General features: G+C 43.3%; 1 protein-coding gene across 2 annotated transcripts; it reads right to left on the reverse strand.

Annotated features, from left to right (window-relative positions):
- On the reverse strand, window positions 1–27,348 carry LOC118776980 (PHD finger protein 24-like). 2 transcript variants are annotated; one of them, XM_036527659.1, is made up of 8 exons: window positions 26,693–27,348; window positions 18,974–19,404; window positions 14,864–15,049; window positions 8,331–8,409; window positions 7,561–7,763; window positions 6,643–6,809; window positions 2,060–2,140; window positions 1–254 (listed from the first exon to the last, which is right to left on the reverse strand). In XM_036527659.1, the coding sequence occupies exons 2-8, from the start codon at window positions 19,400–19,402 to the stop codon at window positions 158–160; spliced, it is 1,242 nt and encodes a 413-aa protein (XP_036383552.1). In that variant the 5' UTR covers window positions 19,403–19,404; window positions 26,693–27,348; the 3' UTR covers window positions 1–157. The 2 variants fall into 2 exon arrangements, with proteins under 2 accessions (XP_036383552.1, XP_036383553.1); XM_036527660.1 differs by lacking the exon at window positions 26,693–27,348 and adding an exon at window positions 21,782–21,850.

Raw genomic sequence — 27,348 nt, forward strand, 5'->3', positions numbered from 1 at the left:
CTTTCTTTCTTGCTCTCTTTTGTCTATCAATCCCTTCCTCTCTCCCTCTCTCTTTTGTACACTCTTTGCACGTCTGCTCATCTCTTACTTATCTCCTCTCTCTCCTCCTCTTTCTCTCTCTCTCCCCTTCCCAAGGACTCGGGCAGTCCCTGGCAGGTTACAACAGGGGCCGGAGGTGCATGGCAGCGCTGTTTGGGCGAGCAGCCAGGATGTAGAGAGCGCTCTCCTTCAGGAACTGCGGCCAGGTCACCTGCCTGCAGGAATAAACCACACAGCCAGCTGCAATCAGTGCCACTCATCCGAACGGCACCCTGCTGGTGATTTCAGTTGCATTCAATGATAAACTGAGGCATAGTCACACATCTGAAAAAAAAAAAAACAACTAATATAATCCATGCCACAATCCTTTTAGGTGTTTAATATCCCAGGATCAATTTGTGTGGGTTTTTTAACAGTCAGGGAGATTTTATTTTAGAGATGCATGATATTGGCTGTGTTTCCATTAGAGGCATAGGGATTTACTTTGGAGAGTCAATGTGAAAAAGCAATGCAACATGCTCTTAGGAAACAGTGTAGACAACAAATAACTCTGAAGGTATCAGCTACCAAAACTCCACTGGTGGGGAGAGGTTAGAGAGTCGACATGCTGCATTAATTCACACTCACAGTCACAGATACAGCAGTACAACTTCCAAAATAACAAGCACATCACTTTTCTTTTGGGAGCACTGTGCAGTGAGAAAGTATTCACCCCCTTGGAGTTCTACCACATTTTGTTGTGTTGCAACCTGAAAGTTTAATGCATTTGAATGGCTTTTTTTCCTGCAATAGACAAAAACTCAGCTGCTCAACATTTCAATAGAGGAAAGTAATTTTTATTGAAAACAATGGAACAAAAAGCCAGCTTGGATAATTATTCACCCCCTGAGTTATTCTGCATTTAGTTGTTAATTGATCCCCCTTTTGCAGCAATTACAGCCTCGAGTCTTTTATGGTAAGATTACACAAGCTGTTCAAATCTTGGACACACTAGGACATTCACTTTTTTAAGCCACTGTAGAGTTGCTTTGGTTCTGTTTTTGGGGTCAGATTGTTGTTGACAGATGAATATCTGTCCCAGTCAGGTCTTTTGCAAATTGTTTAGGTTCTTCTGAAGGATCTACCTTAAATTTTCTCCATCAATTCTTCCTTTGATTCTGATAATCCTACCAGTCTCTGCCAATATAAAGCAACCCCACAACATAATGCTGCCACTGCCATACTTCACAGTGGGGATAGAGCTGTCACACACCACAAAACTTTCTTCCACATAATCTGAGTGACTTCCACGTGCCTTTTTGCACACTGAAAAAGGAACCATACAGCCCAGATCTGTGGAGTATCTGTGCAATTTTTGACCCATTCAGTTTCTCCCATTTCAGTCAGGAAACACTGTCGGTCTTTCAGTGTTATTCCTGGCCTCTTGGGTGCTTCTCTGACCAATGCCCTCCTTCCTGGGCTGCTCAGTTTTAGAGGACAACCTGGCTGATGAAGTTGTGTTCTTTTCATGTCTTGACAAATGATTTCACAGTGTTTTGTGGGATACTCAAAGCTTCTGAAATCTTTCTGTATCACTGCCCTGACTTGTGTCTGTCCACACTCTTTCCCTCAGTTGCTGGAAAAGCTCCTTTGACTTTGTATTTCTTTGTATGGAATGCCCGATGGTGGGACCTCACACAGACAGGTGTATTTAACCTAACAAGACAGGTGTGTTCAATCAAAGTGTTAGCCACTTCTGTTACACACAGGCAACTGGATGAACCAGGGCTTATTTAGGGGCATTATTGCTAAGAGGGTGAATGCTTTTCAAGGAAGGTTTTTAGGAGTTTGTTTTTTTAATCACTTAATTTTTTTGCCTTCATTTTTTAGCACATTAAAAGTGTAGCACAGGTTGTGTAGATCTAAATTTATCAAGGTTTCCAGCTGTAACACAACCAAATCTAGTAAATGTCCAGAAAGGGGGATACTTTCTCTGGCCACTGTATATACATAAGCAGTGCATTGTAGGAGAGGCACTGACCTGTTGTCGTCCCTTTCCCTGCTCTTCTCACTGCTGGAGCTGGATGGGCTGTTCTCGGAAATGGGACCCACATGGCTGATGCTGAGAAATGAACACAGACCCGCGTCACTCTCAGCACAGCAGTGGCTATGTACCACACCACACCAACAGCACTGGCAAACCTCTCTCTGTCTCAGTGGAAGGGTGGCCCACCTCCCCATGCACTTTGCAGGAGCAAAGAATCACGGTGTTGTCAAGGCGACTCTATGGAGTGAGCGTTACAGAGGACTGCCAGCCGCAGACACCAGCTCACAGAGGTTCATTAGCAGGTTCAAAATGGTTTCCAATTCGAACACACCACCCACGCACCCTCGGAAGGCCCATGAAAAACAAACAAGGACATGAACTTCACTAAGTACAAAGTTACTCTTCACCCATTGGACTTGGAGGAAAGGCTAACTGAAAACAAGGAAGAACGTTTGTTCTCCCCTCGTCCTGCATGTTTCTTTCCTCAGAGCTCTGATTACAGGTGTATAACAGGTCAGACCCACTGGGTGAGTCAGTCATGTGACCATGCATGAAACATTCATATCCAATTGACAGAAAGAAAAGCCCATGCATAGGTAACGAGACAGCTGACACAAGAGTAAAACCCCATGCATGGGTAAAGAGACAACCGAGGTGAGAGTGGGCTCTCTGCGGGACTCCTCCTGTGCAATCTGGGTCTTACAGGGGAAGCGAGCGTGTGCAGGATGTGTACAGCTCATGGATTAGCCCAAAGTTGTAACACCCCAATTTCCAAGGTTGAGTATAAGGAGGTTCCTGAACAGCCTAGCTGACTTGTGGTTCAGAGCAAATAACTAAATTGTTAACTTATTACACAAGATGAAACATCATACAAACTAAACCAAATAGATAATGCCCAGCAGAGGGCAGAGGAGGATATGGTTATGGTGGCTTCAACTTTTCAAGATGGTAATAAAGAAATACTGAGAGCCACGGTAAAAAAAAAAAAAATTAGGTGGTGAAAAAAAAAATTTAGGTGGTGAATATTAGCAGCAAAGACATGGCTTCTGTGTTACGATGATTCCGGTAGGAGACAGAGAGTCTCAGAGGGCTAGTATGACTAGATGTCTGTGTGAAAAAGGTTTGTTTTGAGCTTGGGCAGAATGTGAGCTCACCAAGTTGGTCATGATGCATTCCTTCTGTGAACCAGTCACTTTCCTCCTCTTAAGTCACATACAGCCCATCAAAGGAAAAGATGCTGCGTACTCTGTAAATAAGCAGCTGATCCCAGCAGTTTACCCTTTTACAAATGACTGTCACATAAAACCCTTTTTTTTAATTTGTGACTGAAAAACCTTGATGTGACTTTGCAAGGTGGCAGTGGAGGTAACTGACACACCCTTCATTTCATTCCCTGAGCCAGGTTGGTCAAAGGACACTCGATCCGGTCTCAATATTTTCAGAATATTCAGCAGTGTTTGATAATACCCCATGAAAACATCCCTGACGGATGGCACCGCATTCTATCGAGGCCCTCTGGGAGTCAGATGGCAGAAAGGGGAGATACTCGTGAATCCTACAAAACCCACTCATGAGTCCTCCCTCACTCAGCCGTCGAACAGAGCTTTCCTTGAAACCAGTGCTGACACAGTGAGATCACTTTACCTGCGCCGTTCTCATTTCTGAGCTGAACATTCAAATTTCGCTGTGATTCATGCTCAGATCTATACCTCCTCAATATCATCTGCATGCAGGAGCTGAATGTGATGTGAGGTGCTGTGTGGGTGGCTACCTGCTACTCTATTCTCAAGGAAAATATCGGCAATCAAACGTTCCACATGGAAGGAACGCCACTCTTTCATCACACGGGGGAAAGGTTATTGAAAATAATGAAGTAAACCTCAGTGCCACGCAGTCTTTGTCACTTAAACAAGTTCACATCGAGTCCTTTCATACATTCATACATGCTTGAAGTTGACCTGTTTTCCCAGATCTCATGTACCCCTCTCTGGGTGTCATTGTACAATCGCTACTTATTGACAAAACCCTTGAAAATTGCAAATCTATCATTACTGAACTTATTATAGAATAACAGAACTGACAGTTCAAAAAGAGAAAGCTAAACTATTGTGTTATGATTTTGCCTCAGTAACTCACAAGAAAGCAGCCTGCTGGGGGTATCTGAAAGACTACTGTAAGAAATGTGCACCCCGTTAATGAGAAGGTCTTTCCAGGCATCACTGTATGCTTGCTTTGGCAAGCATTGGTACACTCATCACACCATATTAGGGTGATATTAAGCTCTGTTGAGTTGCGTCTTATTTGTCATATCATCTTATTCTCTTGCAGCCCGTTCCCTCTCAGATGCTAATTTGATTTTTTCGGCAGGAGCTGCTAGCCTGGGTGCCGTACGTGTGCTTTTGCAGTCGATTTGCTGGGCTTTATCTTTCTATTGGATTCTGCAGTGGGATGGCTGGATAAACAGCACCATCTTCTGCATCACACGCACCATCAGAGTCTTACCATTTTTCCTTCACTCAAAGACAACTTTGGTACTGGGAACAGAATATCCCTTCATTTCTACTGTAAATATCATCTTTTATCACCCCCCCCCCCCACCCCCCGCCCCACATTTTCACTCTCTCTCATTCACCCATCAATCTCCTCCACTCCTGCTCACTTAGAATCACATTCTCTCTCTCTCTCTCTCTCTCTCTCTCTCTCTCTGTAACCTTTTAGAATTCAAATGAGCATTTCAGAGACTTCTCTTTAATTCAGTCTCCCTCAACTTTCAAAACACTCAATTATGAGCCTCTTTGCCCTGCTAATTGCAGCCTTCTTCATTCTCAACTTGAAACTCATGCATAGATTCAAACAGACACACACAGCCATCAGTTATGGAAATCCCCTGAGTAGTAATCAACAAACATTGCAAATTCATTCATTTATGTTCATTTTTTCTTTTTTTTTCAACATTGCACCTGCATGTGCAGGGCAGGATGAATTCACCAATGATTCCTATTACTATCCAGATCAAGAAAGAAAAAAAGCTCTGCCCGTTGATGTTTCAGACTGAGGAATACATTTGCAGTGTTGGTAACTTCATATGCAAACATTCTTGCACATTTTAACCTGGATGTTCATCCATATTTTTTTAAGGGATTTGCTTTATTCTTTTTGGAGCATAAATGCACAGTGCATATGAATATCAGACTGTCAGGGCTCCGCCCCCCTAGCTGTGGTGTTTTTGTTTTTTCCCTGTCCATGTGCTTTTTGTTTTTCCTTGTGTTCCAGCCCCGCCCCGCTCCCCGCCTGGTCCCCGCCCTCCTGATTGCCCCATTACCTTCACCTGCCTGCCTGCCCACCTGCATCCCATCTCCTCATCAGCCCAGCCCTATTTCTACCCTGCTTGTTCCTGTCTTGTTTGCCAGTTCGTCTCAGCGTTTTCGTACCTGTTTCGTTCCCGCAGTTTTTTGGATTTCTGTATTCTCCATGCCTGAGTCTGCCTGCCCTTCGTCTTCGTTTTTCTGCCTGCCGTTTTGTCCCTTTGCCTGATCGTTTGCCTGCCCGGTTCCTGATCCTGCCTGCTTCTGTTATTGACCCTGTTTTTGTCCACGGACTGCCTTCCGGTTTTCGACCCTGCCTGCTTTTGGTTTCGCTACTTTCCTGTCGTCATTATAAACCCGCCTGCAACCTGAAGCTCTCTTGGTCTGCGACTGAGTCCCTGCCTGAGTCCTTACACAGACATTCGATCAAACTGAACACCCACCATCCAAAAATAGGACGCAATAAACAGACCAAAATGATCTCCTTTGCATTGTGAATTTTTCTGTGGCCTGTTGCTGCCCGCACTGCTGTGGCTCATTAGAGAGCAGAGAAGCAGGGCTGCAGAGAGATGCAGAGTTCAGCGCTGGTCATGTACCAGTCCGATTAGGAAACCAGCCGTTGGTCCGATCACAACTTGACTGTGAACAAAAGCGTAGAGGTGGGCAGAGGGACAGCACCGAAAGTGGCCGAAACAAAAAGGAAGAGTGCTTTTATGCTTTAATGAATCCAGACCTTTCTGCGCTCACAAAACATCAGAGACTCTCTCAGCAAAAATGGAATAATGACAAAATAACAGTTTCAGATGGTTATCGGGAGAAGAGTTCAGGAGCACATTTATTGTATGAGTGTCACGCTGTCACACATTTTAGAGATAGGTATAGATTACCTGCCACAGCAACTGATCAAAACTTCACTTTCTTTAAATATCCCCTCTCATATGTCATATTGTAATTTAGTTATTTCATGAAAGATCCACTATTCTCGGCCACATTCACTATGACAAAAACTCAAAGTTTATGTCAGTATTGTTGAAAGCCCATGCTAATTGATCAAGCAGTTAATCTACCACATCTGTCAATCAATATACTTGCATGGATAGTCATTGCATCAGGTGTGACCAGGTATCTCTTTTGAGTGTCTTTTTAAAATCCAGCTCACATCTTGCATTGTTGTGGCTATACACCAATGGCAGTGAACAAAGACAGAGGGAAAAGAGAGCTGGCAGACAGGCTGGCATAAAAAAGCACATAGATAGACACAGGGCAAATTACCTCACATTACAAGACTGTGACTCCTTGCTGTGCTTCCGGAACCAGGACTGTTGGGCTCTTCGAACGTCCCCGCCCGTAATGAGCCCGTCGTTGTCCTGATCCAGACTCAGGAACACCGACCGCGCCCTGTCCCTCTCTTTCGCAGTCAGCAGCCGCACCAGAGAATTCTGGGGAAAAAAAAGAAAAAGGGAAAATAGAATGTGTGATCACCGTCTCGTAAAAAAGGACCGACTCAAAGTGGGCAATGTTAGTGCTTCTTAAAGGGGTAGGGGACAGGGATGCTGCCATTTTATGTTTTATTTTTTTATTCAGGGTACAACGGCTGTGTCTGACCTGAGAACTGAACTTGCAAACCAATACATTCTCAAGCAAGCTGACATCATGGAAAGCTTCACTACCATCCGTGTCATTCTATGTTGCCTTGTTCTAAACCTGAGATTCTACTGGCATATGACATTCAGGCAAAATACTTTCCCGATGCTCAATAGTTGCACCTGACCTGGGGCTCAACTCCTTCAGAGTCATGCTGAACCTGAGTATCTGATAGTGGCCAAGACAGTCAGTGCATATAGTGACAGTGTCCAGTGAGAGTCTGTGTGCCTGTATGACCGTGACAGTGTTGAATGGGAGACAGTGTATATGGTGATAGTATCTAATGAGAGTCAGTGTATATGGTGATAGTATCCTATGAGAGTCAGTGTACATGATGATAGCATCCAATGAGAGTCAGTGTATATGGTGATAGTATCCAATGAGAGTCAGTGTATATGGTGATAGTATCCTATGAGAGTCAGTGTACATGATGATAGCATCCAATGAGAGTCAGTGTATATGGTGATAGTATCCAGTGAGAGTCAATGTATATGATGATAGTATCCAGTGAGCGTGAATGTGATGTAATGTTGTGAGCCTCGGTACCTCAGAGCGGAACTTGCTGAGCACCCCCAAAGACTCGTGGTACAGGAAGTCAGACCACTCGATCTGACCCCTCTTCTCTGGGTCGAGGGCAGAGAACTGGGCCAACACTTCTTCTTCCTGCTCATCTGACAGGTCCTTCTCAAACAGCCGCTTGGACAGGAAGTGCTTGTACTGCAGGACCTCATCCGCTACCAGGCAGGACTCTGTGGGGGGTGACCAGCTCTCACGATTAATAAGCTACACAATTTCTCATTATCATCAGCAGATTTCATTAAAGACCACAGTAGACAAAGGCAAGGAAAGAGCCCACAAAAATCTATATTCCCTCCTTAAACAAAATCATATACAAGTGTAACTAGCTGTGCAAGAAACAGGCTCATTGCTTCAAATGACTTATGCTGTGATATCAGTGATTTTCCCGGGCTACAGGTTATTGACTGAGTGGCTGGTGAGTAGTAAAATGCTAAATGTGGTGCAGACATCGCTGCATGATAAATTATGCCTGGATGAACATTATCATGGGGCAATTTATTTGCTGTCGACAGCAACATAAATGTGCTGAAGTGAAAAGAGACATACTGTGGAACACTGCAACACTGTGGTACTGCTGTGTCATCATTCTTGTCTTGTGTGTGTGTGTGCGTGTGTGTGTGTGTGTGCGTGTGTGTGTGTGTGTGTGTGTGTATGTGTATGCGTGTGTGTGTGTGTGTGTGTGTGCGTGTGTGTGTGTGTGTGTGTGTGTGTGTGTGTGCCAGGCTGCACTCCCTGACCTGGGATGATCTTGCATTGTTTGAAGGTCTCCATGAGGCTGTACATCTCCTCCTCTGTGAGAAGCAGGTTGATGTTGTCCTGCATGAGAGTGAATCAATGAAGAAGACAGTGACCTTTCCATACAGCTGAGGCCAGGAGATAAGAGTAAATGTGAAGGATGGACGAACATCTCTCCAGCATTTTAGCTCTTGCTGTGTGCCCGACCATTAATGCATTATTTTTTAGGCTTAATCAGCATAACTTTACATCAGATTCACACATACATCCCCTACATGATTGCAGATAGTACCACACAGTTTGTCGTTTTGTGTATCTATAATTCAGTGGTCACAAAGAAATGTCTGTTGTGTTACATGCATCCAACATATGATGGATTACAAACCCCACCTTGCTATCAGTTACACAGAGTAATCAGGTCTCTAATAAAAGCATGGCATATAACAGTAGCATGACACACTGCGGCTAAATGTAAGCAAATCAATAATCCACACACTATCAATGTTCCCACCCAATTATGCCCCAGAAATCTTAGCTGAAGGCAAGGTTGAAGCTGTTCTCCGATCAGTACAAAATGAGATTTACTTTTCAGGAGAAAAACCTTCTGTCTCTGCTTAGTTTTATTCCTCCATCTTTAAATAAAGTTGCTACAGCTATCCATCGAGCAAGCAATCGATGCAAAATCTCTCTAAAATAAAATCTGCAGAAATTATATGTGCCATTGGTGAGTAGCAATTAAAAACAGTGAAAACTAATGACAGCAATTTAAATTGACTGATTGCTAGTATGTGAAACAAATGGCTAAATTGTACTTCATCACATATGTCACATTCAGTAACATATTATTTTTACTATAAGTTATATTCCAGAATTTACATTTACATTTACATTTATTTATTTAGCAGACGCTTTTATCCAAAGCGACTTACAAAAGTGCATACAGTAAGTATAGCGACAGTATGGGGACAGGATGTGTACAGCTCCACAATGAGACAGTTCTCAGCTGAGAGCAAGGTCTGTTTGAGGACGCAGTACTATCAGATTTTTACATTTTTTAGAATGATCTAAAAGCTTTTTCTATTCTTTTTTGGCACTCCATCTACTTCAGATTTTCTTTCTCCTTAAAAGACAGCCATCATCCTGTTTGGAGCCGGAGATTGTAAGAAGGAGCTTCATCCTTAATTGCCTAAGATGAAGCACAAAATAAGATTAAGCTCTCTACTTCTGACGTCTGTCCAAAAAGGAAGATCTATTTTTATTTTTTTTTATTGGAGAACAAATGCACTCTGGTAAGATGTCCAGGAATATATAATTAGATAAACTGAACTAGTTCATCATTTTGGAAATTAAGGCAGCTATAGCATTGCAACAGAAGTGATGTGACAGAGAGCAAGCACTGGGTAATAGCATTTCTGGAAGGCCATTCTGTGGTGGAGATGATGTTTACATGGCCAACAGCAATGCTGCTTCCTGCTTCCCTTCAGATTGACCCCTAATGAAAACTGTGTTCCAGTATAGATGACTCTGATCATAGAGCAAATCATCCTGTGTGGAGAATGAAGGTCAGAGCAGGTAACTTAATAACACCAGTGTACCACTCCTCTGTCCCCTAAAGGGTGAGCCAGTGCTCTGGGTTGCAATGGCATTGAAATGGAGTTGGACAACTGCAGGGCGCTGAATTACAATGACAATTTTTTTTTTTTTTAAAGATGCCTTACCCCCGGAGGCCTTGGTAGACTTCTGTCAAACTCTGCCCCCTCCCTTTAATGCATCAATCCCTGTGAAACACGCCAGTGATGTCACTTACTGCCTTTCCCATTTGTCCCCTGCCTCACATCCTGCCTATCCAGCCAAAGAGTGCTCAGTGTGGTGGATAAAAGATGCCAATCGCAGGAGCTCTGCACACACAAGAGCTTACGTCAGTGTTTATTTGCGTTCAGTCTATCGCTCTCTGTGATAAGACCACAAGACCGTGCCCCTGTCAACAGTGGTCATGCTCGGAGGCAGTACTTCTCTCTATCTGACAGGAATCGAAATCAGTGTGCCCCTATCAGAGAGGCCCTGCTTTGTACTGTTACCAAGCCCCAACGGAGCATGTGCCACCAGCCTGTCAGTCCCCTGGGGCTGTGACAGATGGCGGTGGTAAGCGCTGGACAGATAGAATGGGAACTCAAACATCTGTGCGGACATGGGGCCTGAAGGAGGGCTGTGCTGCACATACACTGTAGCTGCTTTGGGCTACTGATGCACACAGCAAAGAGAGGAGAGAAGAGACAAATGGAAGAGATGCATGTAATGCATGATATATATGTAACACACACATGCACTCATACACACATACACATGGATACAATGTACATATTTATTTCTACAAAGGATGAAGATGCAAACGAAAGATAAAGAGTAGCATCTCTGAGTTCATTTGAATGAATCAAAACCCCATGCAGTGAGATAGCTGCATTGCTGTGCTCGAGGATAAGGGAGAGAGCTTGCTTTGGAGATAGAATCAGTTTGCTTGCTAAGCATTATGCCGCTCGGTGGGTTTCTCCTGTTGAGGAAAATGTCACATGCAGTTGATGCAGAGCCCAGGAAAGAACTTGGAAATTTCCTTTAAGATTAACTACTTGCCTGTCCTCTCACTGACCTTTAAAGCACTCAGCAAAACAATCAATTAGCTGTAGCCGGGAAAGATAAATGCAGCCATTGGAAACAGATTTACGGCATGATGTATACTAGAGCAGATAAAGTAATTGAGGTGGCAAAACCGTACACTCTGCATTGAGTCTGTGGACAGGAAGTAAGACAAGAAGGCTAAAAGGAAGACACCAGCAGCGGGGTACCGTTTTGAAGCCTGTAGAATGCTGAAATTCTTCCTCAATTCATCAACAGAATTGGTTTCCTGTATTGTTAGCCAGTGGAAAGTGCCACTTTTCAAACTTTTAGACAGAGGACTTTAGCAGGTCAGCATATCCATCTCAACACTGAAGGGTCTTTGACAGAACTTTTAAATGAATGGCATTTTAATTAATGCCCTGCATGTGTGGCTCAAACAAGCATGAAGAGCAGGTTAGGGCACTAATTGCTTCAGTTTCTAATAAGTGAAATGAAGGGTAGTGTTTTGTCCTTGCTTTTTCAAGTTTGGCGTTTATTCATTTTTTAAATGAAAATCCACACCATTGCTTCAGTTAAGCATATAAAAATTAATCGCATCAGCCTTGTTCTGAGTCCAGAGTGAATGTGTTTGGTCAATAATAAAGAATGATTTGACCCCATCTTTTCAGCACAGATCTTTTTACAAAGCTTTTTTTTCAGCAGAGACCGTTATGCATGGCATGGCAGCATGCTTCAGATGATCAAGTGCACCTCTTAGCCACCTGTGATACTCCCTGATACTTTGTTTCCTTCTCCACCTTGATCTTTCTCTCCTTTCCTCTCCCAAAACACCATGAGTCATTCTGCAGGTTTGAGCTGATACATTTTTAATTTCAGAATCCTCGTCGTGCATTGTCCACCGTGCACAGTCTCTCACCCCACGTGTACTGTATTCGGCAAGCTTGTCCACCTCTCCCTCCCTCCAGCCTCCCTCGAAATATCTAATTGAATAAGCAAGGAGCACCGACAAGACACGTAGCACTTGCCTTGAAATGAATGCACTTGATTTGCTTCAACAAGAAGCCTGCTTGATATGCAGTTGTCAGATGGGGAAGAGCACAGTGGCTCAGGAGAAGGGGCTGAGCCCTTAGTGTCAGCCAAGCTCTTTTCTGCTCATAAACCTCAGCTCAGGTTCACCTCAGATTCAGCTTTGCTCTGCATCTTAAGTCTGCAGCTGGACTGTTGCCATTGGAAACCAATGCAATCATTTTGGCAGAAAGTAATTCCCTTAAAAAATAAATGAATAAGTAATAATAACACACACACATAAGTATAAAAGTTGCATCTTCTTTTTCCCACCGACACAGTGGCCAAAATGTGGGAGAGAAGTGTTAAGTAGTCAGTGTACTCCACAGGCACAGACGGGAACTAATTGGTTTCTGAGAAAAAGCCACAGGGATTGGATGAAAAAGCTGCTTTTGATAAATGGTTTTTATTGTTTCCACACAAAGCGCTGACCCTGCAGTCTTACATATTGTTATTCTGCCGAAGCGATAAAAAATTCATGGCAGACCACAATTAGCATTGAAGAGAAATCATACAATGAAGAGATCCCTAGTGACACTCATAACACAGATCAATCATTTTGCAAGATTGCCATTATGTTGCAGGCCTTGATATTTCAGGAATCTCTTTCAGAAAACAGAGCTCTCTGGAAACAGGGGTGGAGGGGGGCAATTGCAACACCCTCTCAGAAAAAGACAAAAAATGACTTATGAAAGCAAAGATGGAAAACAATACATACATGGAAGGAGGGAAATTTCCAGGAAATTTTATATGATTTTATATGACATATACCATAACATTCCCTATAGGCTGAAGGGTGAATGCAGTACATACATAAGCTATGGTAGCTCTGAGGTGCATAGTGCTCCTCCAAATTCAATACGTCCTGTTCAAATAGAAAGTGCTTCTTTATAACCTGAATGTAAATGTTGAAATAGACAGCTCTTCTTCATCAGTGGGAAATGCTTCTACAAAATAGTGCTTCTTCAACATACTAGCTCACTTCTCTTATCTCTTATCTCTGTCTCTTTCTGGCTAACATCATTCCCGAGATGTAAAAAGCATTTCTCAAGAAGTGCAAAGGTTGCAGTCTGCAATCACCTTCCAGAAATTGTGCAGGACGTAAATGTCATATACAAAAATACTTTTGGTTTGGAGGAGCCCAAATTTTCTCCTAAGACAGAATTTTGAAGAGAGGGAAGCCTTTTTTATTTGTAGAGAAATACATTGAATGTTACTAATGTTATAGAAAAACACTGGCTATTCTTATAGGGTTTTAAAAAATACAATCACCTTCTTCTGCAGTGAATAGTGTCTTCCAAAAACGCCTTCACTGTTACGACACAACCTTATTCTTTCTTGTGGTTCTGCCATTGCTACTTTACTAGGGTTGGAACCCATTCAGCAGCCTCACAGACCAGCCCATACAAACTGCATGATTGCGGTTTGGAAACAGAATACCAGGAGCCCGGCTATCATGAATGAACTGTCGTGGGCGTGTTTTGGTTCGGGAGAAGCACATCCAATTTGGAGAGGCACTTTAGCCCTATAGAAAAACAAGTGGATTCAAAGAAACGCACCCCTCTTGTTGAGATGTGCTTCATATTTGGAGAGAGCATTTTAGAGAAAGAGGCACATTGAACCTCATGGCCATGCACACGACACCCACTTTGAGTACCAATGCAGTGCTCAGTGGCCCTGAACAATATGGACCCACAATGTTCCGATCTCTGCATTATCAGATTGCATTCAGACAGCCCTACTGCATTGGGAGCACCCTGTTCCCATCCCTAGTGTACATTATGATGTACACTTAATGTACAGTTGATGGTTATGAAAATGTTATCTGATCCTAATAAGAATGTACATGATTACGTGCACAGCGTGTCCTCTCTCTGTACATTAATTAAATATCCCACACATCTGCATGTGCAGGGTAAATTCCCAAGGGAGCCAGAATAAGGCTCTGTTCTATCCCGTGTTATTAAATTCTGCTTCCACTGAAACCCACCAGGGAATATGGCCCTAAAGCACAACATGTGTGTCTTTTCTTTGTGACCGTTTGGGTACATCTCCTCAACGTTGACCTGCTCAATTTTTTCAGCAAGTTATGCAGTTCAGCCGCTGGTCAGCACAGATTCAGTTATTCCGCCTGCCGCACAGCCCCTAGCTGTCTGCTCCCACGCACAGAGAAGTGGTCAGATGAAACGTGTGACTCTCGTAAAACACACTGTGTTCTCAGCTCACCAGTAGATTGAGACGGCAGCTGTGAGTCAGAGGTTTCCCTTCGGTGAGATGTGTGGAACACTCCGCACAGCAAACCAGCACATCTCTTCAGTGGAATGTGCCATTATATGGGCCTCATGGTGTAGCCTTATTCTCTTGAAACCTTTGCAATAGACAGTGATAGTGGCCTGTGTGATTTGTGGCACAAATAAAGTAGAGCCAGGATGCATTCCTGACCAGGGATTTGAGAGTGAAGACCTCATGACTCCTGGCATGAGTGGGGCTGACGTGCTGTCCATCGCTGGCTTATTCTGAAACTTGACTAAATGTTTGCCTTTCCACTTTGAGACACTTCAGAGTGGCTCGAATAAGCTAGCCATCGATGTGGTTTGAAAAAAAAGGTTTGAATTGGTGAGTCACTCATTTGGTTCGAATCAGCGGTTCAAATCAGTGAAGCATTGATGGCATATGCTGACATCTCCTCTAGCATTCACCTGGTCCCTAAAGCCAATCGCGGCTCCAAGCACAGGCTTGAGCCGAGGTTCATGAGCCCCAGGCTATAGGAGGCAGACTCGGTACAGTAGCAGCGGGGCATATGGTATGATGAGGCTGCAGAATTTGACAGAAGTTGATGTTGCCCAGCGGGACTCACGCAGTAGTAGCAGCTCCACCCGGTGGCGGTGTGGGCGGTATCCCTCATCTCCTGCAGGGTGTCGGTGCTCAGGTAGCCCATCTCTCGCAGGCAGCCATCGTGGAAGACCCTTGTGCAGGTCCGGCACGGGAACAGGTCGTCTGCGGTCCACACCTCGCAGATCTCACACATCTCATCATTTACTGGCTGTGGGGAGAGTGTCACATGGCACACACACACAAAGGTCACCTTGGAGCTAGATGAGGTATGACACACACCACAGAGATAACCACAGACCCATGGGAGCAGCATCACACACATCACACAGCTAGTTATAGAGCTCTGGTAGGGGTATCTTATTCATCAAAAAAGCAACCACGGAGCAGTGCATAGGAAAAAATAAGTCGGACTGACAGGTTGGATTGACATGTTGGGAAAAATGATGCATAACCTAAGCGATCGATGTGTTCTTCCTGTGTAAAGACCGGGAGGAAGGAAGGACCGCTTCTGTTCTGTTGACCTAGCATCTATAAGAGCTGCTATTCCAAACACACAAGCTGAGTGCAGGAAAAGCTTTCTGAATCACTGACTGCTACAGCTATTACTGTATGACTGTGTAATCTTTACCAATGCAATTCCTATGACAACTACTACCAATCCCCTTCCTCTTCCTGCTACTACTACTATAACTACAATTACAATTGTTTACAGTACTATTATTGCTACTGTTCCTGATACTGCTACATTAACTTCAACCAAACAGTCGTATCAAACAGCATTCAATGAAGAGACTCCTGATCACGGTGTTCCTTTAGAAATTATTTTGCGTATTTTGCGTTTTGGGTCTACATGATGTTAGCTTTGGTAACATGTAAATTGACCTTACACCAGTGTAACAATATTGGTGTTACAGGATACTGTGTAACAATACTGGTGTTACAGGATTGTTTACATAAGAACCACACAGCAACTAATGGGGAACATAGTTTTGCAGTTTGTAGAAGTGTAGAAGTGTAGAAGTGCAATTATGTTACAATGATGTGTTATTACATTATTATTCCTAAAGCAGTTTTAATGTTGTTACATTGGTTTAAGATGAAACTTTAAATAAAGTGTTACACAGTTTTCCCTGTGGTATGTGGTATGACTACTGTAGGTATCAGTGAAGAAGAAGGAGACACGTTTATCTTCTACTCCAGGTGAGCCACAGTAAAAGAGCAGCACAGGTTGATATCACCTGTAACATCACAGATGCCCCAGTTCACTGTAGCATCTCTGCTTTGTGTTGGGTGCTGCGCAGTTTTGGCAGTGCAGAGGCGCGGGTGATTTTGAACCAGTGGTGGGCAAGAAGCGGTGTGTTGCTATGGATTTTGGAAGCCATGGAGAGGCACCATTTGAAGGGAGTGGGGTCAGGAGGTGAAAACAAACAAATGGCAGGGAAAGCACCATCAGCAGCAATTACAGGACTAAGCTTTCCTGTTACACAGTGCCTTGTTAAACTCCACAGCACCCTCAAATATCATTACACAAGTTGAATTTCCTGATGCCAAATGAATAAAAAAATACCCTTCTATCTCTTTGGTTGAATCACACTTACCAGTGGTTGTGGAGGAGGAATGGTAGCTGAAAGAACCTAAAAAGCCTATGTCTTAAAAACAGTTACCCACAATCGATTGCAACTGTCATTGCTTGTGTTAATGAGCACGGATCCCATCACTACTTAATGTATTACCTTTCTTGCTATCCCTGGTTTGACACAGCTTACACCCTAACTGAAATGTCAGCCCTCCTCAAAACTGTATTGCATACCAACATTACCTACAATGTACTGAAACACAACTATAATAAACTTTTCCCAAACAGACTGGAAATGTCTTTTTTTAAGCCGCATGGTTTATAGACTTATAGCATAAATGTATACTTCTGCTTTGTGCTATCCCTCTGCAAGAGCAATGACTAATGTGTGAGTCATAGCGATTAAAAAGTTTCACTCCTCTCTCCCTGCGGTAGGCAGTTTGAATGAATTTATCTGCTCTGCTAATTGAAGTATCAGGCAAAGATTAGCATGGGCCTACCTGTCTCTGTTAGTAACGTAACAGAGACAATTAGAATTAATGAGACCACCTCAGCACAGCCATGTGGAAACAGTAGAGGCTCTCTGGGTAATGGTCTGGGGGAATACGTGCATGCATTCACGCATGCATGTGCGTGTGCATGTGCATGCACGCAAGCGTGTGTGTGTGTGAGTGAGAGAGGATATACTGTGAGTTTTCAGTACTACTCTTCATGCTGCACATGAAGTCAAATCAATTCTGTGAGTGGGGTGGCGCCAGGGTGTCAAATTACAACTCCCAAGCTGGCCCTGGTTATATGGGTCATGAGAACAAACCAACAAACAAAATCAAAGTTATGTCTTCAAGTTTAATCAAAAGTGCATCTTTGATCTAGAATGGTGCACACATTCCTTCATATTTAAACTTTCTTGTCCTTCCAAACAGTGGTCATCCAGCGTGCTACAGCAGCTGAATACAAATAAATTCTGCTGAGAATTCAATACTCCCAGACACAGGAGCAGGTCTCTCACTCTCTGGTTCAAGATGTAATAAAGGTCTTTTTTTGTTCTGGATTTATTGTTGATAACCTTGTGAACTATTCATAACAGTTATTGCTGCAAGTGAAACTTGAATTAGATTAAGCCAGGAAATTATCTGAAAATATATAAGCCTGTTCCATTTTTCCAAGCTTCATTTGTTAAAAATAAATTACTGAGGGTGACTTATTTAAACCAGGCAGCCATGGAAGTCAGGACTGCGAGTAAGAGTATCAAGCTGAATTCAAATATAAAATTTTCTTCATCAAATCATTCTTTTCGTTTACCTTCATACCATTTATCTTACCTTTTATTTATTTTTTTTTTTACTATTGTGTCAACACTACACCTAATAATGAGGTTGAGTTTGATCTACAAATTGACAGAAATGAAAGGTATGCTGGTGTTCTCCCTGGGGTAATGGGATTAAAGGAAATTGCCAAAAAAGGAGGGACGTGAAGAGAAATGAACTTTCACCAAGCTTCACGAAATTCAGAATTTACACAGCTGGTGCGATCTTTAGCTCTTTAAGTTCAGTTGAAGAGCACAGCTTGTGTAAATGTGAATTTTGCTTTTAATGTAAACATTAAAATGCCCAGACTATCACAACTGAGTCTGCAGCATCACAGAATGTATGCAGTATAAATGTAGCTTTGGTCTTAGGAATAGCAGAACATTCTCAATCACAGCACATCCTAGCCTGAACTTGTTAGTACATTGCATTGCTCATTTTCTCTATTCATAGTAAAGAGCAAAACAATACTAAGATTTACTAAGAAGCTAAGACACTCTTGCTCATTCAACCTGAATGGGTACACATCTGTTCTTTTGTAACAGAAATCACTCTGGATAAGAGTGCCCTCTAAATGAATGTAATGTAATGTAATGTAATATGGCCACACAATAATTATTTTGAAATTTTTGATGGTACCGACTGGCTGTTTTCCCTCTCAGTCTCCTGCGATGCTTGTTTAAAGGAACCTGAATCTATCTTTCCAGACACAAGGTCATCTGCCAGGGTCGTCTTTCTGTGTTAGCTCAGTGCTGTCTGCCACTGCGGTCGGAGCGGAGTGACAACAGCAGGCTGTTGATAGCTCTGTTCACCGCAATCTATCAAACTGACTGCTGGTGTGTGGACAGGAGAGAGGGCAGTCTCTCAAATCAGTCCTGCAGCTGTTCAGGGGACTTCTTTTTCATAAAAAAATAGTAGTGAAGCACAACAAGCAGGTTATGTATTCTGGATTAAATTTTCATCTGATAATAGATCATCAATGTGCCTTCGTTGCTCTCAGATCAAGAGACGTCGCGGTAAACACTCAGCACCAACTCAGCTTTGCCTCCCACAGAACCCAACAGATCACGGTGTGTGGCTTTCTGTCTTTCAGGCTGAAATAACCACAGCTCACTAATCTCAATTCTCACTTAGCTAATAACCCCATTGATTTTTTTTTCTCTGATAAGGCTTTGTAACTGAAGTAAAACCTGGCTGCCACTCTTTATTTTGCCTATTAACTCACTTACACCACTTCCTGTCCACCCACCTGCTCTCTCTGCCCCAGCTCGATCTCCACAGGCTGGTCATCATTGATGTCTCTCTTGGGCCGGATGAACGCTGGAGGCGTGAGCTGATTGGCTTTTTCCAGATCTTCAGGCTCCACCCCCTTGCCATCACGCAGCCGGGACCAGGCCTCCTGGTTGATCCTGCAGTCTTCCTTGTGCTGAGCTGAGGCATGCTGGGAAGTGGAGGCCCCTGCTTTGCCATCTTCTTCCTTATGTCCCACCTCTTTCTCCTCCTCATTTGTGGGGGCTGCAGCCTCTGTCTCAGCAGGCTTCCCGTCAGGGTCTGCGGACTCCTCTGGGGGGTTGGCCGGGGGTGGGCGGTCCTTCAGCCCCTCCTTGAAAGCCGAGACGACCACACTGCACTTCTGCACCTTCTCCACTTGCTGCCTCTTGGACATCAACACGCCCATGTCTGCAGAGAGGTGAGAGGGTGAGTGCGTGCATGCGCAGGCAGGCACGCACATGCCAAAACACACACACAAACACTCACTCACACTCACATGTACACACATGCAAACTGACATGGACACATTCAAGAAGGGCAGCACACAGGAACAAAGTCCCTCACTGGTTGTAATTATTATGAACCCAAATATGGCTGTCAAGACAGCAGAGACCCTGCAGGCATGCTTCATTCATGGCTTCATCAGCATCAGTGCAAACACAATCACAGTATTTTAAACAAAGACATCTGTAGGCAACACATTTGTACCCAGCCAGTTAATGTGCACCCAGTGAATGTTTTATATTGTTGATGGTTCAAATGTGTCACCCACTCACTCCAGCTTTGGAATCCATAAAAGGTGCTTTGGACACATTATTACAACTGTTATTACTGTTGCTCCTAGTTGCTTCTCTAGGCGTATCATTGCACCAAATGAGACCTTGACAAGATGAAAGACAAGATTAAGTAAATTAAAAGATGGAAGACATATCCCCTGGAATCAATCAATTCTGACTCACACTCTAATGCAACTGTTATATCAAAAATGCTGACGAGTTTTAAAATCCACAAAATTTAAGCAAGTCTGCTCATACTGAGAAAGCAGCAGTCCCATTTATCTGTCAGAGGTTAAAACAAATGCTGATTAAATCTGGTGGATCGTCTGCCAGAAACAATCAAAACAAGAAAAAAGGGGGTACAGAGCTTTATCCACTGTGGTAAGCAAGAAAAATAGGTTTCATTCTCTACTTTAGTGCACAATTTTACCAAAGCTGACTTTGCTGTATAGTAATCATCTTCACAAAGGGTCTAGTGCCCTTGGATTCAAAAGAAAAAGATATGGGAATAATCTTCAACTTCATCCATGTGGTGCGGGAGGGGTTTGCCAAGATCCAATAAAAAAGAAACCTTGGACGCTTACAAACACAACTCATGAATATGTGATCTCATCAGTCCTATTTCAGTCTAATGAACAGATTGTGGCGCTGACCTGAATATGGGTTCAGCAAATATTTTCCTTTGAACAGTAACTGTCTCGGGCCAAGGAGCGACTTGTCAAGTTTCCCATGTGATTGATCTAAGCTCTTGCAGCAAAGTCGATTGTGCGATTTGGATGGCTGATTTCTTTAAGGAATTCAAAAGCTGTTTGTACAAATGTGCCTGCGCTCTCCCACAATGCCTGAACCTAAAAACAAGTGAATGAGATCAGCCACCATCTCCTAAAGGACCGCAGGAGGCGAGCGCTAGAACTGGGAGCTGTCCAGAGTTCTGAAGGGCTGTCAGATAATGGATCCGAGCAAGTATTCATCTATGGCAAATATTACTGCGAGATAACTGAGCCTATAAGATGGCGCTGACATATTGAAAAGCTCATTACACAAATGCTGAAAACAAATCAGTTCAGTTTACGCCCGTGACGGAACTTTCGTTAAAAATACACCCGAACATTCGCACAACAAAACAAAGCTGATTCGTGCGTGCTTGATATCTCCAAACAGGCTTTTGTTGTGATTGTTATTTTTGACCTTTCAGTGCTAATAGAGTGAGTTTGGGGGTTTTCCATCACTCATAAGCCTGTTATTTTTAAACATTAGCAATCTGTGACGCTAAATCTGCCCTTGATGTGTGCCTGTCTGAAGATTGCAATGCTCTGCAATCACCTCAGATCCAAAGATGAACAGGTCATCATGCATAGCCTTTCAGGAGTGACACTAACCACACAAGCACACAAGGTTTTTCAATCCCTGCTGCAAGAGCAAAAATAGCAACATTTATCAACAATACATTTCTTCCCTGAGATGTTTACTTTTGTAAGTTAATCAAAATGAGCTTACAACAAATTCATAGTATAAATGTTAAGCAGCTTGCCAGGTGGCAATGTACATGGCCGTATTTTAATGCACTACCCACACCTGTGCAGACCAGACACCTGCGCACACATGGATAAACCACACACATGAACACATAACACATTCACACTAAGTGCATTCACGCCTGCACCCATGTAATCACACACACACACACACACACACACACACACACACACACACACACACACACACACATACACATGCAGGCATGCACACACACACACACACACACACACACACACACACACATACTCACACAATACACAAACATACACACATACTCAAGCACAATTTCAGGCACACATGCTGTACAGATATACTTGCGCGTATATAATGTACACACACATGCACACACACACACACACACACACACACACACACACACACACACACACACATTCACAAACACTATGTGGGTGCCATGAGACAATTTAAGACCGACAGCAGGGGAGGAGACAGCTTATGAGAACACGTACGTGAGGATCAGTGGAGAGGCAAACAGCGGGTCTCTCTTCTCCTCTCTGGAGAGGGGAAAGATGGAAATGTTATCTCCTTCTGCAGCCTCCTCCACAGCTGCAGTGCACTGTGTGTGTGTGTGTGTGTGTGTGTAAGTGTGGTAAAGGGCCTCGCTCCCGTATAGCTTTAGTCCCACTTTGCCTGGGTTCAGCGTTAAGTGACATATTGATTCTTGCACTCCTCACCTGGTTCACACTCAACTGGCAACAGGGTCATAGCATTGGAATGAGGCACACATTCACCGCATGGAGAGGTTTAAAAATTCTCTATTCAAAAAGTCTCACGGCCACCATTCTCCCAACCAGCCTCACAACAGATTAATAAGCGCTGTCAGCTAGGCCTTCTTAGCCATGCCCTGAAAAGAGCTATCAAACACACTTTTTCTTCCTCTCTCACCCGGCTTCGTCTTAGAGTCAAGTTTCCCTGAGGGAAGAGATATGCCAGTGCACCAGACTTGGCTTAATTACAGCGCAGAACAGGAATAGCTACATGCACAAGTTAATCAAAGAGACTGGAAACGATTGAGTAATTCGCATGGCAATTAATCTTTCACCCCAAACTTCTGCAGCGCATCTGTTTTCCCCCTTTTTTATTGTAACTTTCCCTATCCCACACCCCCTCTCCATTTTGGAGGACAAAATGTTTCATGCTTACAGAAATGCAAGTCATGGCTGGCATTGATTGCCACCGCAATAAAGGGTTTAATTCTTTCTAAACCAAAAATGTGACATTATGTGTCTCAAAGGCCGAGTCTTTTTTAAGCGTCACCTCGGGTCTGCCAGGCTGTTTGTACAGAGCGCAGTAAGCTGACCTCTAAAATGCATCAAAGAAAACCCATTTTTTTTGCTTTTGTTTTTTTTTTCCGTTGCTGGAACTGAAAATTGATTCTCTAGAATGTGTTACAAAATATGAGCATAGCTTAAGACCTAACTGAGAGTGATGAACAAATAAGCATGCATCAAAAACAAAACTGGTACTGCCGGGGCTTAATGAGGTGCGCCACTCTTTGCATAGAGGAAATGATGGCTTCAGAGAGCGGAGAATGGCATTAGATAGGCTCAGTGTTCAGACAACCTTGGACAGCAGCCTGGTTCCCCTGTAGCCCTATCCTGCCAACTGGCTAAAGCCGAGCAGGAACGAACTTGAATGGGAGACCTCTGAGGAAAGATTCCATTTCATGCTGGAAGTGCTGTCTCACTGCCTGCATGCACAGATTATGACACTGTGTTGTAGGAGTTGTTGCCTTTTGCATGACATGTTACACAGACATTAAAGATAATGACCACTTTAATGAATTATCGAAAGTAACAGGGTGATAATTAAGGATGCAAGCTTCTGTGGCCTGGCCATACTTCTAGCCTGGTTCTCTTAGTCTGGCTGAATAACTAACACTGTGAGAAAAAAGGTTGCCATGCAACATGCTGTCAGCAGATGCTTAGTGCTACTATGCTCACTTTGGAACACTTACAGCACTTTGGAGGAAAACGTGTTGGACAAAGGAAAGTCAGTGTCAATATTAAGTGGGATTCTACCAGCTGTACAGTATGTAGTAAGAGTAATGCAACCATAACAGGCATGGGGACAATATCAAAATAGAGGTTATTATTATTAAGGTGAGTAAATTACCTTGGAGAGAGAAAAAATGTTAGCTTGTTTACTTCTCTCTGAAACAGCCTTGGGCATATTCATGAAATTTCTCTCTTTTTCTGGCAGGAGCATCTGAAGGTCAGTCTTTCATCACAAAATCCCAAAGTTCATTGACCTCTGGGAGAAGCATCTGTCTCTATAGCACTATGGAATGGGGCAACACCTTTAGGCAGTAAAACAGGCAACCTCCCCAGAGCAAGCAGGACATCTGTCTGTGTGTTTCTGGTTTTGACAAGATGCATCTCCTAATTCTTCTCTCCCTGGGAGCAAAGTTTGGGGAATGCATTTCATAAGTCTACCGTATATAGATGCTGGTTTTTCAGTCTTGGTGCCTTGAAAGCTAGGTGTGCTTACTGAAATTATGATGAACGAATATAAAATCTTCTTAAATATTAACATGTGTTCTTACAGTGTGCTCTGACTATGCAGGCTTTCTCATTGGTTTTAATGAAAGTGAAAAGCTCAGTGTTCAAGCTGCTGTGTTCTGGTGAAGATGTTTCCTATTCATCTGACAGCTCTGTTTACAATGAATAAGCCATCTGGGCCATTTGGCACTGAGTGGGGAGTAGGCACATCAGTCATTGGTCAACAGGTGCATTGGAGGGCTTGGATTGAATATTACATCTATCCCTGCTCTTCATGACAATGATGGTTATGGGTTTGTATTCATATAGTAATGTGTATGTATGTGTGTGTGTGTGTGTGTGTGTGTGTGTTTCTGTGTGTGTGTGTGTGTGTGTGCTCTTACATGCTTGTACCTTGATCTTCTAATAGAGTTTTACTTTGCTTCTCTAAATCAGAATTTCTACTGAATGCAATCTGACCACTCCCTCCCCACTTCACCACCAAATCCATTAATCACTCCATTGTAAACTGACCAGCTTCACCATGGCTGCACTTGCTTCCATGTACAATCTGATTACAATACTGGACCATCACTGGACACTCCACTGTCACAAACACCAGATATCAGCCATATATGAGATTCTGAATAGTGCACTCCAAACAGCCAAAAAAAAAAAAAAAAAACATCCCCCTATTGTAGGCGGGCTACCAGAATACCCATGTGATTCAGCAAAACAGCAAAAATTCAGTAAAGCAGATGTCTTTTGACTGAAAACCTTTCGGAATTTCCTGGACTAAGTCCAAAGACTCACTTGTTAAAGCTGTGGAACTAATTAACTAATGGAGTAAATGGTGTAGGGAACCATATACCAAATATGCTAGAATACATTCAAATCAAATATCAATATTCACCTGACAAGGCTGAGAAAAATATAATTACAAACTACAATGATGCATTACAATGACATTAGCATGCATCCAAAGCCTATGATAAATTTATTACTTTCAAGAACTGAAAACCTGGGGAACTGTTATTATGTGTAAATCACTGTATCACTATCAAAACCTCGAATTTACAATCCCTCCACACTGCAACATGGACAGCGGCGAATTCTAAACTATAGCATACTACAGAAGGCATAGCAATTCCTTCCTGTTTTATTATATCTTTGATTATCTTTAGAAACAGCCGACAGGCTGTCTTGTCTTTGCTCAGCTGTGAAGCGATATTAACGTTCGCAAAGAGCACATAAGGAGGACAGGGTCTGGACATCTGAATGTAAATACATTTTCCGGCGAGGAGACCCACGTAGCCAGCCAATCAGCACCTTATGAGGGAGCCGGCTGAGAAGCACTGGCTGTACCACACTGTCCTGGCACAGCTACTGCGGTAGGATTCAGTCCATAAGGGGACGAGGAAGAGGGGACTGAAAGGGGTGTGTTAAGGGACTGCGGGGGTCCCGAGAAGACGATGTCAACGCACTTTGAATAACGGGAGCGAGTGAAAGGTAGCGTCCCTGTCTTGCATTATTGTCCAGCAAATGACAAGACTTGGGCAAATGGTTAAAAAATGAAGACTTGCGACTTTTGTGAGCGCAGTTACAACAGCAAGCTCCATGAAAACACGTACAGTAACCCGCTGAGCCCAGCACGGGCTTCATTTTCACTTCCACGGGAAGGTGTGTTCTGAACTGTGGGTTTTCTGCTGTTCTGCATATCTACTTTCTTCTCGGCGTTTTGCTTCCACGCTGAAAATAACCACATTTCAAGAGCACTGGTTGACTGTCTAATAAGATTTCGCTACTGCCAACGGATCCGTATTTCATTGCGATTCGGTTTGCTTGACGGTATATACGAGCGGAGGTGGCCATGTGGTATTTGCATCTCAAAGAGACTTCTATCTCTCTGCGGTCTGGATTCAGTTTATTCACAGAGGGCCAGCTTAGTACAGGAGGAGAACTTCGTCACGAAGTCGGCCGCCTTTAAAATCAAAGCGAGTTGTGTAAAAAATAGTTCAAAGACTTTCCAAATGCGAAATAAGGCGGGCTCGTGGTAAGCACAGATTTGTTTTGTTATTTGAAATATACATTTCGCAGAATGGAACCAGAATAACATATTTTCATCAGTGGAAAATCATCCTGTTCATTATATTATGTGAGGCTACAATTAAATGAATCAACAGAGCTTCTGTGACCCGAGTACACCTCTTCGCCTCAATAATTATGTCGATAACGTAGAATAACATCAGATACCTCGTGTTTTGCTACTAAAGAATACATTGAAAGAAAACATTTCATCGACGTTTCCTCCCTGTATGCACTTATTTACACATCCCTTACATGGTAATATTTGCATCATTTTATCAGTGACTCGTATGAATGGGTTGCTGGGTTAGTCTGTACCCACTAAATCAAAATGTGAAAATAGCGAATGACCCTGATCAAGTACACCATGAAACCGAGCATTCCAGGTTCTTTACGCATATCGCGATGAGATTAGAATTTTCAGTCGGTTTTAGAGGCAACAACTTGCAAACTCTTAATGTGGATCTCTGAGCACCTACACCCTTTGAGAACACTGACCTAAATTGGATAGGTACGAAACACACAGCTCACGCACGTAAAAAAATGCACGACACCCAGTCCACACACACTGAAAAACGCACAGACCTTCATTTCACGTCAATAACACTTAGCTATCTGGGGGCACGATACATATAAAATAACTGCTCTTAAAGACTTCAAGTTCAAGCTTTGAAAGGAATTGCTATATAATATGGATAATTATCAGCACCTTGGACTCTTGGGACTCATGCAAGCCACTGAAAGCGAAAGTATGCAGGGTTCCACGGCGTAGATGCAGAGTGGATGCAATCCTACCTGGGATGGGTTCCGACTACGTTCCTTGAGTCAAGGCTGTCTTTTCCCCGCTCTCCTACAGACGTCCGTACAGCATGTCAAGACTCAGCTCGCCTTGTAATTATGTGCGTATATTTCTTTGTTTGGTCACAGCCCAACTTAAAACGACATTAAAATAAACCCGCGCCTTCCACTTGACCGAAGTGAATCGACGACGATGCAGCAGTCGGCGAAGTATGAGCGCACTCTGTGTGCACGGTCTTTACGGCACAGGCGGAGAGGGCGGCGGAAGAGCACAAGGCTTGGACAGCTCCGGTGCTGAAATCTTGTTCTGCGCCCTAACGCGCAGAACAAGACTGCCAAGTAGGTGCTGCTGCTCGGCGGGGCAGTTCAGCGAGCTACAGCCGCCACACAAAATGTAAGAAAAAAGTACACATGAAATTTATTGTTCTTGCTATTTTCAAATCAATAATCACGTTGTTAACCTAATTCAGCAGAGAGCTCTGATCTTCTTAGCAAACTGTTCTGAATGTAGAATGCGAGTCATCTTCATTGGCCCTGGTGTACCTCAGAAGAAAAAAAAAGTCACGTTTCTCACGGGAAACACCAATAACAATTGAGAGTAGTTGAGAAGCGCGTTGTTCCAGCGTTGCGTACAGGCCACACGAGGAGGGTGG

Source organism: Megalops cyprinoides, chromosome 4 (genome assembly GCF_013368585.1).
Source record: "Megalops cyprinoides isolate fMegCyp1 chromosome 4, fMegCyp1.pri, whole genome shotgun sequence".
NCBI classification, from domain to species: Eukaryota; Metazoa; Chordata; class Actinopteri; order Elopiformes; family Megalopidae; genus Megalops; species Megalops cyprinoides.

What these genes read in the sequence shown, in the direction of transcription:
- LOC118776980 (XM_036527659.1), bottom strand. Translation starts at nt 19,402, where the DNA reads ATGGGCGTGTTGATGTCCAAGAGGCAGCAAGTGGAGAAGGTGCAGAAG. An exon ending in TCAGCAAGTTCCGCTCTGAG is followed by an intron (nt 6,810 to 7,560) that starts GTACCGAGGCTC and finishes TTTTTTCCCCAG; the next exon opens with AATTCTCTGGTGCGGCTGCT. An exon ending in TCACAGTCTTGTAATGTGAG is followed by an intron (nt 2,141 to 6,642) that starts GTAATTTGCCCT and finishes TTCATTTCTCAG; the next exon opens with CATCAGCCATGTGGGTCCCA.